This window comes from Danio aesculapii, chromosome 22, assembly GCF_903798145.1.
Source record: "Danio aesculapii chromosome 22, fDanAes4.1, whole genome shotgun sequence".
Classification (NCBI taxonomy): domain Eukaryota; kingdom Metazoa; phylum Chordata; class Actinopteri; order Cypriniformes; family Danionidae; genus Danio; species Danio aesculapii.
In genome coordinates, this window is record NC_079456.1 from 18,833,132 (window position 1) to 18,848,809 (window position 15,678).

At 39.1% G+C, this 15,678-nt stretch overlaps 1 protein-coding gene across 2 annotated transcripts in view; it reads left to right on the top strand.

Annotated features, from left to right (window-relative positions):
- Positions 1-15,678, top strand: part of mef2b (myocyte enhancer factor 2b) — a 32,168-nt gene that overhangs the window by 14,616 nt on the left and 1,874 nt on the right. Inside the window, exons 6-8 of one of the 2 annotated variants that reach the window (XM_056448418.1) lie at positions 12,982-13,145; positions 14,334-14,427; positions 15,045-15,147. In XM_056448418.1, coding sequence (XP_056304393.1) covers positions 12,982-13,145; positions 14,334-14,427; positions 15,045-15,147 — 361 coding nt within the window. The remainder of the gene's footprint in view (positions 1-12,981; positions 13,146-14,333; positions 14,428-15,044; positions 15,148-15,678) is intronic. The other variant, XM_056448419.1, reaches the window with a different exon arrangement.

A 15,678-nucleotide genomic window follows, 5' to 3' on the forward strand; every position in this document is an offset into this window, starting at 1 on the left:
AGCCCCTAGGCGTCACAAACTCGACCTGTTCTTTTTCTCTCTCTCTCTCTCTCTCTCTCTCTCTCTCTCACACACACACACACACACACACACACATATAAACACATCACGTTCCTCCTCAGAACTAGGGAGATCGACACCTCTCCCGTCTCCTAGCTTACGATCGCCATAGCAACGACAAACGGCAGTGGAACGCGAGCTCACAAAAGCCTTTAACGTTAAATCTGTAAACAAAGCGGCACGCGTCGCGTTTTTAACGTGGCTTACATGTGATAAGAGAATATAAAGAGTAACCGCGTGTACTGTACCAGGTTAACAAGTAACAAAACACAATAAATACATAATTTGCAAGTTAAACGAGGCAACAATTTTAATCGCACTTACTTACACTAGTGAATAAACCTCAACCACTGACTCTTCACAGTTCACAACTCATCTTTGGGTAGAGACTGTCAATATTATCCATCTGAGCACAGCGTGACTTCATTCGACCGCCGGCGTCTGTGTGTGTGTGTCTAGTGTTTTTTCTGTGTTAGTGGGCGGGGCCGCAGGTTTCAAATCTCCCTGGTTTGCGCGCGTAACTAATGGCGAGGCTTGTGTTTCGTGGCTGCGTCATCGCGAAACACCTAATGACTCGTTATCAAGACGACTCGTTTGAAGCACTATGAGTCGACTCCTTTATAGATGAATCAATAGTTTTAAACACTGTACACTTACAGATTTAAGCCTTAGCTGGATATTTCACTTCACTTAGAGCTGTGTTACACACTACATGGAAGGGCATTTTCAAAAACCCATAATATGGGCTCTTTAATATGACTTTATCCAGGGACATTGTCCATCACACACACACACAAACACTTGAATATATGGTTCACGAGAACTCTACATAGGCATAATGTATTTTACATAAAAAACACTTATTTTAAGGCCTTACCCTAACCCTGCCCCTAAACCCAACCCTCACAAGAAACTTGTGGCAAATTTTGAATGTCAAAAGACCTCTTTAATTAAGAGTTTAAGCATTCTGAATTACGAGGACACTGGGTGTGTCCTCATAAATCACCTTAATACAGTACAACTAGGTCATACTCATGTCATTATACAATTTTGTACTCTTGTAAATCACATAAACAAGTACAACCATGCACACACACACTTACACACTTGTACTGCTATCTTTATGGGGACGTCCCATAGACATAATGATTTTTAGAATGTACTAAGTGTATATTCTATCGTGAACAAGGACATTATTTATAAACTTTGTGCTTTAATTTTAAATCATTCTGCAGTTATAGATGTTGCTCAAGGAAAAGCTCAACATATTGTTAATGCAACCCTTCAACCAGAAATGCAAGTTTATGTTTTATAAAGGGGTGGGGGTTGGGCTTATACTTCATTTTTGAAGTTAACTCTATTTTATGGATGCTTGTTTCAGCATGGAATGAAATAAATAAGATAAATTAAACTTTTTATATCACTTTTCTTGTAATTTTGGGTTCATGATTTGGGTTTGTGCCTTTTTTATATAAACACATTTCTGAGAGTTATGAGAAGTCTGTATTGGAATGTATAAACTGCAGGAAAAACAGATAATAGGGTGCAATAACTTTTTTTTTCATTTTTGAGACCGAAACAATACAAAAGGAACAAGAAAACAATTGCGAGAGATATGCACTGTACAGAACTCAATCAGAAGAAACTAAATAAACCAGTGGTAAATAGTGTACCAGCAATTGTTTTGAATAATTTTATATTACAGCACTAACTAAACTGTGAATAACAGGTGTAGCATTTTCAAAAATGTTGAAAGGGTTGCCAAGTCCACTTATTGTAAGCTTCATGGCTTTGTTGTTTACACTTATCTCAATTATCAGTCAAATTTATGGCATTATTAGAGAAAAAGGAGTAAGACAGCAGCACTGTGTGTTGAATGTCAAAAGTAAGTAATGTAATCCATTTTGACGGGTTTTTTTACGCCAATTTCATATGTCAATTTGGTGTCATTTTGACATCAAGATAGTTTACATGCATTGTAGGATACACAATCCAGTGTGAATTTGAAATTGAAGCTTTCAGATTGTATTATAATACTTTTTTTGTCATTATTTTGGTGGTTAAAGGGAATGTCAAATGGACGTCCAGGTTTTGACATCAAAGCGATTAGAATTTTGCCACCGACACAAACAAAACTCACAAATTTAACTTTTTATTGCTGCTGAAAATGATTAACTTATGTCATTTTTGTGCTGTACTAATCAGCTAGACCAGATAAAAAACATTCAGAGTACTATATATTAGGGCTGTACGATATTGGAAAAATCCAACATTGCAATATTCTGCGACATATATTGCGTTATGGATGCGATTTCCCCAGATGACTAAAATGATTTTTTTTGGAAAGAACTGATCATTTTAGATTGATTAGGATAATTCTTTAGGTCGGTGCATCTGCTTAAAATCTAACAAACAAATTACAAGCATAGATTAATACAATAAAGAAAAGATACAAGTAAAATAAATACACTTCTATTGTTTTCTGAGTGTTATGAAGCGGACAGGAGACAGAGGTAAGGAAACGTTAGGGTGTTTATTGAATGACAACAAGGAGCACATGAAGGATAGCCAGGAGGATCAGGAATGATGTTGGGGTCTTTTCCTCCGTGGCTGGGTAACAGGAATACACGAGGATGGACAGCACACACCAGATACAGCTGACAGAGGATGACACAGACTTGGAAGGACTGGAAGACAGGACGATTCGGGAGGACCAGGAAGACTAGGAGGAATACAAAGAGAACAGGTAAGTAAATCGTTTGTTTAGCTGAGGATGACTACGCTGAGTGGTCGCTCAGTTGTCCGCTTTCGTCGAGACGAGCCCGGACAATGAGCGACTGGAGTGCTGTGCTTTTATCTGGTGCTCGTGAATGTGATGCAGCTGTGTGCTCATTAGAAGTCAGGTGATGGTGATCTTCGTGAGTGGGGGTCGTGAGAGCCTGACCAATCCATGACAGTACCCCCCTCCCCAGGGCCCGCTCCTGAGGGCCGACACCTCCGACGCCGTGGTGGTCTCCCTCTGCCTCTAGGCGCTGGGAACTCAGGGTGGCTCTCATGAAACTCCACCATGAGACTAGGATCGAGAATATCAGCTCTGGGAACCCATGTCCTTTCTTCGGGGCCGTACCCTTCCCAGTCCACCAGGTACTCCAACTGGCCACCACGACGTCGGGAACGCAAGATCTCCTTCACTGCGTAGACGGCTCCTTCTTCTAGGAGCAGTGGAGGAGGGGGTTCCTCTTCGTGGTCAGGCTCTGTGGAGGGAAGAACAGGATCGTGATAGGGTTTCAGGAGTGATACGTGGAATGTAGGGTGAATACGGTAGTGAGAGGGTAATTGTAGTTTGTAGGTGACGGGGTTAACCTGTTCCACGATGGTGAAGGGACCAACAAATCGGGGACTTAACTTGCGAGAGGGCAGTCGCATGCGTATGTCCCGGGTGGATAGCCACACCTTTTGTCCGGGTGTGTATCTGGGTTCTTCAGACCTTCTTCTATCGGCGGTTACCTTGCTTCGACGGACTGCCCTCTGCAGATGTTGATGAGCCTCGTCCCAGACTCTCTCGCTCTCCCGGAACCAGTGATCCACTGCGGGGACATCAGATGGTTCGCCATCCCAGGGAAAGAGCGGTGGTTGGAAGCCCAGGACGCACTGGAATGGCGTGAGTCCGGTGGAGGGTTGCCGCAGTGAATTTTGGGCATATTCTGCCCAGCCCAAATACTGGCTCCAGGAGCTCTGGTGACCACTGCAGAAGGTCCTCAGGAACCGTCCCACCTCCTGAATCTTCCTCTCTGTCTGCCCGTTGGTTTGGGGATGATATCCAGAAGAGAGGCTGACGGCCACACCTAGGAGCTTGAAGAAGGCTTTCCATAGACGTGAGATGAACTGTGGACCTCTGTCCGACACAATATCTTCTGGAATACCAAATGACCTGAAGACTTGATTAAAGATATTGTCGGCTGTTTCAAAGGCTGTGGGAAGACCTTTCAGAGGGATTAGTTTGACAAACTTTGAGAATCTATCTACTATGACTAGAATACAGGTATTACCTTCTGACGAAGGGAGATCAGTGATAAAGTCCACTCCTAGGTGTGACCAGGGACGGTTCGGAATCGGCAAGGGATGGAGCTTTCCAGCGGGTAGATGACGTGGGCTCTTGGATTGGGCACAGTCCTTACAGCCCTGAACATATTGCCTCACATCCCTTGCCATGTTTGGCCACCAGAATCGTTGGGATACTAGCGAGAGAGTATTGTTGATCCCTGGATGTCCAGTGCCTAGCGAGGTATGTAAGGAGTGGATCAGATCTACCCGGTGTTCAGGTGGTATGAACTGCCGATGAGGAGGGCATCCCGGCGGAGCAGGGGCTTCCGGAGTGGCAACGACTGGAGGAGCGTTCCAGGTGATCGGACAAATGGAGATGTGTTCGGGAAGAATCTTCGTTGGGAGTTCTTCATGATCGTGATGCTCGTGTAAACGAGAGAGAGCGTCTGCTCTTAGATTCTTGGGTCCTGGACGATAGGAAATGGAGAAATCAAAACGTGAGAAGAAAAGTGACCATCTGGCTTGACGTGGACATAGTCTCTTGGCCTCTTTGATATATTGGAGGTTTTTGTGATCTGTGATCACCTGGAACGGATGTTTGGCTCCCTCCAACCAGTGACGCCACTCCTCCAAGGCTAGCTTGATTGCTAGCAGCTCCCTGTCTCCTATGCTGTAATTCTGCTCCGCCGGGCTCAACTTCCGAGAGAAATAGGCACAGGGATGCAGTCGGGGCGGTGTATCATGATGTTGAGATAATACTGCCCCGACGCCGGTGGTGGATGCGTCCACTTCCACCACGAAAGGAAGATTTGGGTCAGGATGAGTCAGGAGTGGGGCCCTTGTGAACTCCTTCTTAAGAAGGCGGAAGGCTGCGGCTGCTTCTTTGGTCCACTCCAGTCCTTTGGGTTTACCCTTGAGGAGATTAGTGAGAGGTGATGTAATCCTGCTGTAGTCCTTGATAAACCGTCTATAAAAGTTAGCAAACCCAAGAAACCTCTGGAGCTCCTTAATGGAAGTGGGTTCTGACCAGGATAGAACAGCCTCAATTTTCTTCCCATCCATACGTATACCGGTTTGATCAATGATGTATCCCAAGAAATGAATCGACTTCTGGTGGAATGAGCATTTCTCCGCTTTGAGGTAGAGGTGATGTTCTCTCAATGTGTGTAGGACCTCCGCAACGTGTTGGCGATGTTCGGCCTCACTCCGGGAGTAAATGAGGATGTCATCTATGTACACTATTACAAAGTGGTGAAGAAACTCCCGGAGGACTTCATGAATGAAGTTTTGGAATACGGAGGGGGCGTTGACCAGACCGTAAGGCATGACCTCATATTCATAGTGGCCAGTAGGGGTCACGAATGCTGTCTTCCATTGGTCCCCCTCACGTATTCTTATCAGATTATACGCGCTGCGGAGGTCCAATTTAGTGAAGACTTTAGCTTCTCGGAGTTGTTCCAAAGCGGCTGGTACCAGAGGAAGGGGATATCGGTATTTTACTGTACCGTTATTTAGGACCCTGTAGTCGATGCATGGACGCAGCCCTCCGTCCTTCTTGGCCACAAAGAAGAAGCTTGAGGCGGCTGGTGATTTTGAGTGACGTATGTACCCCTGACTCAGAGCCTCCCTTATGTAATCTTCCATTGCCTGATTCTCTGGAAGCGAGAGCGGGTAGATCCTACCTCTTGGCAACTGGGCATCTGGAACTAGGTCGATCGCGCAGTCCCATGGCCGATGCGGCGGTAGCTGGGAAGCTCTCTTGGGGCAGAAGACATCATGAAAGGAGCTGTACTCCTTAGGAATGTGGATAGACTGCTTCTCAGGAGGGCTCTCGACCGATGTTGCAAACAAAGAAATGGGGTTCCGACCTTGAAGAGGGAGATTTGGAAAACAGGTAGGTGTACATCCAGATCCCCATTTCTTTATCTCTCCTGTGCCCCAAGAGATGATGGGATCGTGCTTCACCAGCCACGGGCGCCCTAGAATGATGTCCATATTTGCACCCTCCAGAACCAGAAATTGAATCCTCTCTTGATGTAACAGCCCCACTTGAAGAAGGATGTCTTCGCATTGTCGATGGATACGGGTCGAAGATCGAGTGCACTGGGTTATCGGTTGTATCTGGTATATATGCGAGGACGCCTCAGTACGGAGGTGGAGTTGACGACAGAGGGATTGGGAGATGAAGTTCCCTGCTGACCCGGAGTCGATGAGGGCTGTGACAAGGAGAGAAATAGAGGCAGTAGTTATTTGTACGGTGGTAGTAAGTGGTTTACATTGTTCAATATTCGTACTGAATACACTCACTGAAGTCCGAATGGGACGAAGGGGACACTCCATACGGGTGTGTCCACTGACACCGCAGTATAGACACAGACCCCGGGTCAGCCTCCTCTGTCGTTCCGCTGATGTCAGTCTTCCAGACTCTATTATCATGGGTTCTGGTTCTGGAGAGGCTGTTGACTCAGGCGATTGGAGGAGTGCAGACGAGGGGGTGATGGTGTCCTGTTGATAGGAACGGAGACGATCGGAACATCGGAGAGAATGTTGGATGAATCTCTCCAGACCCATTGTATCATCTAATGTGGCCAGCTGGATTCGGAGAGTGGGTTCCAAGCCGAGCCGGTACGTGGTCAACAACGATCTCTCATTCCATCCACTTGCAGCTGCTAGAGTGCGAAACCGGAGAGCATATTCCTGTGTAGATAGAGTACCTTGCTTTAGATGATACAGCTGCTCTCCAGCGGCTACTTCCCCATCAGAACGTCCAAACACCTCTTTGAAATACTCCGTGAAGGTAGTGATGGAATTCATGACCGGCCCGGCTTGGTTCCAGATCGTCTCAGCCCATTTAAGTGCAGGTCCAGAGAGTAGTGATACGATGTAGGCGATCTTTGATTTATCTGTGGGATATAGAGAAGGTTGCATTTCGAATATGAGGGAACATTGTAACAGAAAACCATTGCACTCCCCCGCTCCGCCTGAGTAGGGCGCTGGTCGGGCCATGGGACTGGAAGGAAGGGCCGAAGAAGAAACTGTGGAGGCGGAAGTGCTCGGTGCTGGTGGTGCGTTGGAAAGTGGAGCTGGTGGCTGTAGAATCCGCTTCAACTGGTCCACCAGCTCTTGAAAGTGATCGAGGGTGCTCATGTTGTCGTCGTTATGGGTCCGGGCTTCTGTTATGAAGCGGACAGGAGACAGAGGTAAGGAAACGTTAGGGTGTTTATTGAATGACAACAAGGAGCACATGAAGGATAGCCAGGAGGATCAGGAATGATGTTGGGGTCTTTTCCTCCGTGGCTGGGTAACAGGAATACACGAGGATGGACAGCACACACCAGATACAGCTGACAGAGGATGACACAGACTTGGAAGGACTGGAAGACAGGACGATTCGGGAGGACCAGGAAGACTAGGAGGAATACAAAGAGAACAGGTAAGTAAATCGTTTGTTTAGCTGAGGATGACTACGCTGAGTGGTCGCTCAGTTGTCCGCTTTCGTCGAGACGAGCCCGGACAATGAGCGACTGGAGTGCTGTGCTTTTATCTGGTGCTCGTGAATGTGATGCAGCTGTGTGCTCATTAGAAGTCAGGTGATGGTGATCTTCGTGAGTGGGGGTCGTGAGAGCCTGACCAATCCATGACACTGAGGAGTGTAACAGTATTCAGCTACGGTAATCGGCTATATGCACAGCTAGTGTTTTTCAGCCAATGCTGAATTCCGGTGAAAGTTTTATGTGACTATTTTCTATTTCATATGGTTTCTTTTACAACATCGATGTTGTAATGTAATTCAAATATATTTCGTTACATAGACTTAAGCATCCATTTTGTTGTTAAAGCGTAAAAAGAGACAAAAGACGGTTTAAACGCAGGCGTCGTCACTAGTGGCGGGCTAGCGCAGAGATACCATTGAAAATACAGGGGTAAAATTAATTTCCAAATTTAAAGACATAGTGCAAAAAAATATAATTTATTGCAGTGCTTCTTATTTGGTCCGAGACACACTTAATATCGTATCTCAGCCAGGCAGTGAAGATCGCTGTTTTTTTTAAAGAAATCAAACCTTAAACGCAGTGATTTTGTATGGGATGACAGTTAACCGGAAGCACTGAGGCTGGCGGACTGAATTTAAAAGTCCATGTGCGTATACCCCATTGAATAATCAAATGTAAAAGAATACTGTGTAGTCTTCGTTGTATAAATAATTTAATAAAATTAACCGTTGCTAAAGTTACAAGCAGTTCACTTCTCAGCAGGCATAGGACGTCAACATGATGTTACATTTGTTGCTATATTTTGACGTCAGAACCCAACATCAGGTCAATGTCCAACACAACCTAAAAACTACAAAATATCAACCTCTAATGATGCTACAGCTTGACGCTGTGTGAACGTTACCAATATGATGTCTATCAGACGTTGGATTTTGGTTGCCGTACCTGACAAATAAATGTCAGTATTTGACGTCAATATGACATTGGTTTAAGATGTCGGCTTGACGTTGAATTTTAATTACTTTCCAACACAACCTAAAATCAACCAAATATCAATGTCATTACACGTCATTATTGGACGTCAAAATAGCGTTGTCCTTAGATGCTGGCAAACTAAATCTAGCCTAATATTAATGCCTTATGACGTTGTGTGTCTGCTGGGTTTATTGTACCTGAATATTTTTCCTTAAGTTTTTTTTAAGTCCTTCAGTCACAGGCCTCAAAAACACATGCAAATGATAAACTTTAATAAAAACTCAACATTGCATATCCTGCGATGTGACTATTGCAAATGATCATATTTCAATATCGATGCTGGAAATATATATAGTGAAGCGCTACTAAATATTGTCAAATGTTAAAACATATCAATAAAAAAAGAAACTGTCTGAAGAATAAAAGGTATTTGTGGGAGGCCAAAGCGAACAAGATTTCCAGGGCAAGAATCTTGACAACATTCATGCCTGTTCTTATCATTTCCAGTCAAGTAGGTGAGGTATTAAGCCAATATCAGCTCATATGTATCCTTTAGCACCCAAACTCAATTTGTCAAAATATTCCACTCATTCCTGCATCTAATCTACTTGATTTCTATGGTTTATACAGCATAAATCGGCAGAACAACACATCAGTTGTAGATTAACCACACAAACCATACAGTCATTTACATCTGAGTTTTGCCAGTATAGCCGCACATCCGAGTAACTGACCAAATCTGGATGCTGAAGGTTAAAAATGCAGATAGATATAAATGAAGATATATTTTTATGGCGTTGCCTAATTTATCATGGTCACATTGTTTACATGTTGTTAATTGCGAACAAACAAAGTTACATATTTTTCTGTAGCTTCACAGACTGAGATATATACCACATTAACACCATATTATATTCACATATTATAGTCATTATCGGACGGGGGGCAACACTCCCCAAAATGGAGTATTTTAATAGTTGCGCACAGGAAATCTCATATGTGAAACCCACCCTCTCAACCACACACACACGCACATATGAAAGAGTAGCTGAAGACAGGGCTGTGGTTTCTGTGCACAATGTCACACCTGCTGGACTTTTTGATGCAGCATCTCTTCGTCTCCATATTAGGCCTCTGTGAGGCGCGTTGCGTGGAAATATTGCTGTCGAAGCGACCTGTGGTCTGAATCCAGCACGCATTTCTGACTGCACTTCTTGTACGCTAATCGTGCCGGGGGAATAGTTCGATATATGTAGGGGGAGACGGACAGGTGGTTTAACATGTGAGGATTATTTTTTTTTCGGCTGTGTGTGGACTTTTGTGTACGTGCTCTTGGTTTTTAGATTAGTCTTTGTTTTTATTATTGTGCAAACCCAAAATAGCCTACTTGTACATGAAATACAATCAGTAGCATTATACACATATGCAAGAAAAACACAATGAGCAGATGAAATGTAAATGTATGGCTGTGGATTTTGAAACAAGTACATACTATACACTGAAAAAAAACAATTCATTGGATTGACACATTTTTTAAAGGTAAGTGGCTGAAAAATATTTATATAGGCTGGATTTAAACAAACAAATTCAACAATGTTCAACTTTGTTTGTTTAAATTTAGCCCATATAAATTGTTTGCAACAGCTTACCTTGATGATAATAATTACCTTAATAATGATGATAACGATAATAATAATAATAATAATAATAATAATAATAATAATAATAATAGTGTTGATTATTAAAGTAGTGTTATTTGAAGAAAATTTGTTTATTTTTAGAAAATGTATGCATCATTTCTTTATTATTATTATTATTTTTATTATTATTATTATTATTATTATTATTATTATTATTATTATTACTATTGTTATTATTATTATTATTACTATTATTATTATTATTATTATTATTATTATTATTATTATTATTATTATTATTATTATTATTATTATTATTATTATTATTATTTTGTGTACTTTCTAAAGTGGCATTCATTCATTCAAACATTATGAGCCCTATCATACATCCGGTGCAATAAGGCGCAAGACGTGTTTGCCCCGAAGTGTTACCTTGATAATAATAAATACCTTAATAATGATAATAATAATAATAATAATAATAATAATAATAATAATAGTGTTGATTATTAAAGTAGTGTTATTTGAAGAAAATTTGTTTATCTTTAGAAAATGTATGCCTCATTTCTTTATAATTATTATTATTATTATTATTATTATTATTATTATTATTATTTGTGTACTTTTTAAAGTGGCTTTCATTCATTCAAACATCATGAGCCTAATCATACATCCGGTGCAATAAGGCACAAGACGTGTTTGCCCCGAAGTGTTGCTATTTTCAGACCAACACAACCTTAATTTTCCTGTTTTCTGCCACGTTGTTTAAATAGAAAATCCATTTGCACCACTTTGTGGAAAGAGGTGTGTTGAGGTGCATTGTTGGCACATTGCTATTTTGAGGAACTAAAATAGACTGCAATAGACCAGCTGAAAGCAGGTCTAAAGTCCAGTGCAGAGCGAATTAGTTGTGTGCCTCGCTTACACATTGCTTAAAACACAAAGGATGTACAGCAAGATGCATATATCTTTACAAATGAAAAAGAATTAAAACAATTGACTTTTGTATAATGTTATTATATGCATATTTATATATTTTATTATTGTTTTAATAAAAACAAGCTTAGATCTGTCCACCTGTCAGGTTTTGGACAATATGGGGCGTAAGAACAGGATTTGTGTTTGGATATAACTCAGTTTATTGACCACACCAACTTTATTGTTTATTGTACTATGATAGTTCAGCCGCAGGTTATGTCGTTGTTTGGGAAACGCACCCCAGAGCAGTTGTATTTCTATTATACCAACATAAAATACAAAAAAACCATACATGATTGTTGTTATTTTCAAAATCACTGACATTAACATTGAAACATTTTTACTTTCATTTTGAGGCTTTTGTTGTATAGATTGCCTCTTGTTTTTACTTTATCTTCATCTTCCTCATCACTCCACATAATGTCCACATCCGAAATATTTCCATCTGCTATACGTTCAAGAACTTTGTATATTCAGCATATGAAATAGTTACATCAATATAGTTTAGTACATCAATATATATATATATATATAAGTTCAATCAGCATTACTGGAGATTTACTTTTAGTGGACAAACATATTTAAAAAAAATTTGTAAGTGCAATCCTTTTTTATATATATTTTAATACAGTCTGTGAAATATTGGCAAACATATGAATAAATCTGAATAAAAACATTTATGTGTAAATGTGGCTTACGTCTCTAAGTAATGCCGTTCTGCGTTTCAGTACGGTGAATTTTTTTCAAATTACAACATGCAGAGCCTTACCACCATTTGATTTGATGACAATCGTCCACTCTCATGGACTGCAGGCTTTAAATAAAATGCTGCTTCGGAACCACAAAAAAAAAAAAACATGGGCTGACATGTGATGTCCATTGTAATGGACACAGGGTCCGAAGGGGTTCATTTAAACATTATTTCTGTTTATTAAATGTGAAAATAATGATAATGTAGGTCACAATAAACACCTTTAATGTGCAAATTTGAGCGATTTCTCCTCAAATATGACTGTCCAGTGGTACAGTCCCTGAAAAGTTTTTAAAGTCAGTCTGTGTTTATCAAGGAGATAATGAAGAACATGAAATGAAATGTCAGACATAATTTATGAAATAATAATAATAATGAAAATGTCACACTTATCAGTAAACAGTGTTTTCATACAGGTGTGAAGTCTAGATAGGAGGAAAACTTCTTCTTTCACTGAGAGAAAGAAACTGAGAGAATCTTTTCACCCACATCTTGTTTTTCACTTCTCATGTGTGTGTGTACATGTTTTTGTGACATATCAAGACACAAATCTGTATGACATAGGTGACACTGGTATTACAAGAAGGTGGTGAAATATGAGGACATTGCTGATGTCCTAATTTCTCAAAAAGCTTATAAATCACACAGAATGAGTTTTTTCAGAAAGTAAAACTGTCCAGATTTTCCTGTGAGGGCTGAGTTTAGAGGTAATGTGGGGTTGGGGCAATAGAAAATATGGTAACACTTTATTTTGATGGTCCATTTAGAGTATTAGTAGACTGTCTGCTAAACAGACATTTAACTGACTAAAAGAAACTTTGCAAGTACATGTCAACTTACATTACTCTAACCCTAACCCCAACCTAACTGTCTACTTATAATCTAATGAGAATAGTTGGCATGTAGATGCAAAGTAACTTAAATTCAACAAACGGACCTTAAAAATAAGTGTGACCGAAAATACAGTTTGAACAAAAACAATAGAAAACCTGTGTGATGTCCCCACAATTAACAAAAAGAAACATGTTTGTGTGTGCAGGTCTGGGTTACTCCATGTTTCCTCATGGCAGTCTGAGTCGAGCACTGGAGATGAAGACACCGCCGCCGCTGAACATGAGCAGTGACGGGCGACGGGTCGAAGCCCACGCCGGACTGTGTGGCACTCGCAGCTCTCTGGCCAATGCTGTGAGAGAGTCTACCAAAGTACTTACTGACACACTAAAAATCCAGTCATAAAATTAAAATAAAGTTAAATTAAATATTACATTCAGCATTGTACATTACTTCATAAGTGTACTTTATTGTATTTTACTATAATTTTTTAAAATAAATTATTAAATTATTAATTTTTTCATAACAATTTTATAAATAATTATATTCATGAAAACTAATTAATATGTGCTATTTATAATATTATAAAATTGAACAAAATATAACCCGAAATGTATTATACATTTATTAAAGTATGTAAAACAACATATTATATATTTATGCTTTTATTTTTCATATCTTTATTTACCTTTATCATAACATTAATTTAATTATTTATGTGATACCCATTTTATACTAATAATTTCCATATAATTTAGTACAAATTCTTATGTATGAAAATAAATGTAATATAACATTTTTTAAAATATTTGTCACATCACATCATAATTTTTTATATAATGTAATCATATTGTTCATATATATTTTAAATATTTATGTAAATATATTGTTCAAAGATCTATTTCATATATTCATAACTACTTATATTTATACTAATATTTATATAGAAGTTGATATTTAGCTGCACCTTATTGGAGTTTCGTAACATCTAGTTTCTATTAGTTGAGTTGCTAGCCCATCATTGAACCCACAATCTGGAGGACCAGGACATGCACACATACTCTACGGACAATTTAGCTTACCCAATTTACCTATAGCGCATGTCTTTGGACTGTGGGGGAAACCAGAGCCCCCGGAGGAAACCCACGCCAACACAGGAAGAACGTGCAAACTCCACACAGAAATGCCAACTGACCAAGCAGGGCTCGAACCAGCGACCTTCTTGCTGTGGCGTGACAGCGCAGCTCACTGTGCCACCCTTATATTTATACTTATAAAATACTTATTATTATTAATAATTAATTTGACTACATATTTAAAATTAATACATTATATTACTCTTAATTATATGATTTATTAAATACTTTCTATTAACGAACGTTCAGTATATGATTTGTATAAGAAATTCATAGATTAATTCATTAAAATCATATTAATATTGTCATATCTGTTTGACTATAATAATAATTCATTAAAGCACATAATATCACTCATAATATCTTCATATATCAGTTTAACAAACTAGTGCTTAAGAAAATATATTTTGTGTTTTTCATCTAGAGAGCTCTCTATCAGAGTATGCATGCTGGCGGACACATGATGGCCATGGGGAAAACAGGCTTACTGGGACACAGTCTGAACTACAGCCCCTCAGGTATGCAGGAACCAAAATACTGTGATGCAACAAAACATCACAACAAAACAAAAAGAAAAAGGAAGTTGTGATAATCTTTTCTTCTGAATGTGAAATATACAGTGTATCCAAGTAAAACGGCTTTCCAAACAAGAAAAAATGTTGGGCGGAGCTTGATTTTGTGCATTGGGAACTGATTGGATAGTTGAGGTTTGCTGTTGGTCGATATAGATATTGACACACTCAAAAAACTGCTTTTTCTTTACTCATTCAAACTACTAATTTAAAATGAGCTGAAACAACACAAATTCTTGAGATTTCATTGGGACAACTTAATTTTTTTATGTTCAATCCACATTAATTTGTTAAAAGTGTTACATTAACTTAATCAGTTTGTGTTGGGAAAACATGAATGAATTGTGTGGAACTCTGCATTTTTATAGTGCAGGTTGTTCCGTTCTGACTTGAGTAAATATGTTAACAAAAAAAGTAGTTAAAGATGGACTGGAGGTTATTTTCTTAAAACATTATGAATAAATGGTTTGTAATAAGTACTGCAGTGTTTCATAGAACATACAATTATAAATTGTGATTTTTTTGTAGTTAAGGGAAACATTAACAGTCGGTTTCTGTCTTAGAGTACAGCCATCCTGGTTACACTGTGGGTTTTCAACGCAATTCTATGAATACCTGGCAACCTTTGTCTCATCAGGATGCCCATCAATCCATGATCAGCCCTGGGTGAGACATACTTGTTTTATTGCCATATAAAACATAATAATCAATCATAGATGATATAATAAAACTGCATATTAGAAAAATCTTATTATTTGACTCCTCATATTACCTTGAAAATGTATGCATCTTTTACCTTCCCTGGTCATTTTTGACAGTCATAACCTAAATTTTACTAAACTAAAAACCATTGTGTCTGATTAGTAACTTCTATTTAACATCATCATTTACGAGTAAATGTGCAAACTTGTAACCTTTCCATGTTTTACTGTATTTACTTCATTTTCAAAATCATTTGAAACTTTAAGTTGTTACGAGAAATAGAGAAAATCAAAAGTTTAAAAAGTTACATTTATTTATTTTTTCATTTAATGTTGCAAATGTATTAACTATATATTGACAATATATTAATACAAAACATTTATACAGAGAGAGAGTTTTTATAAGAGAGTTTTTTATATTTTATTTTTGTCCTTAGTTATATTAGAATGAGTTTATAATTAATAATATTCTAATATAATATAATAATTATATAAT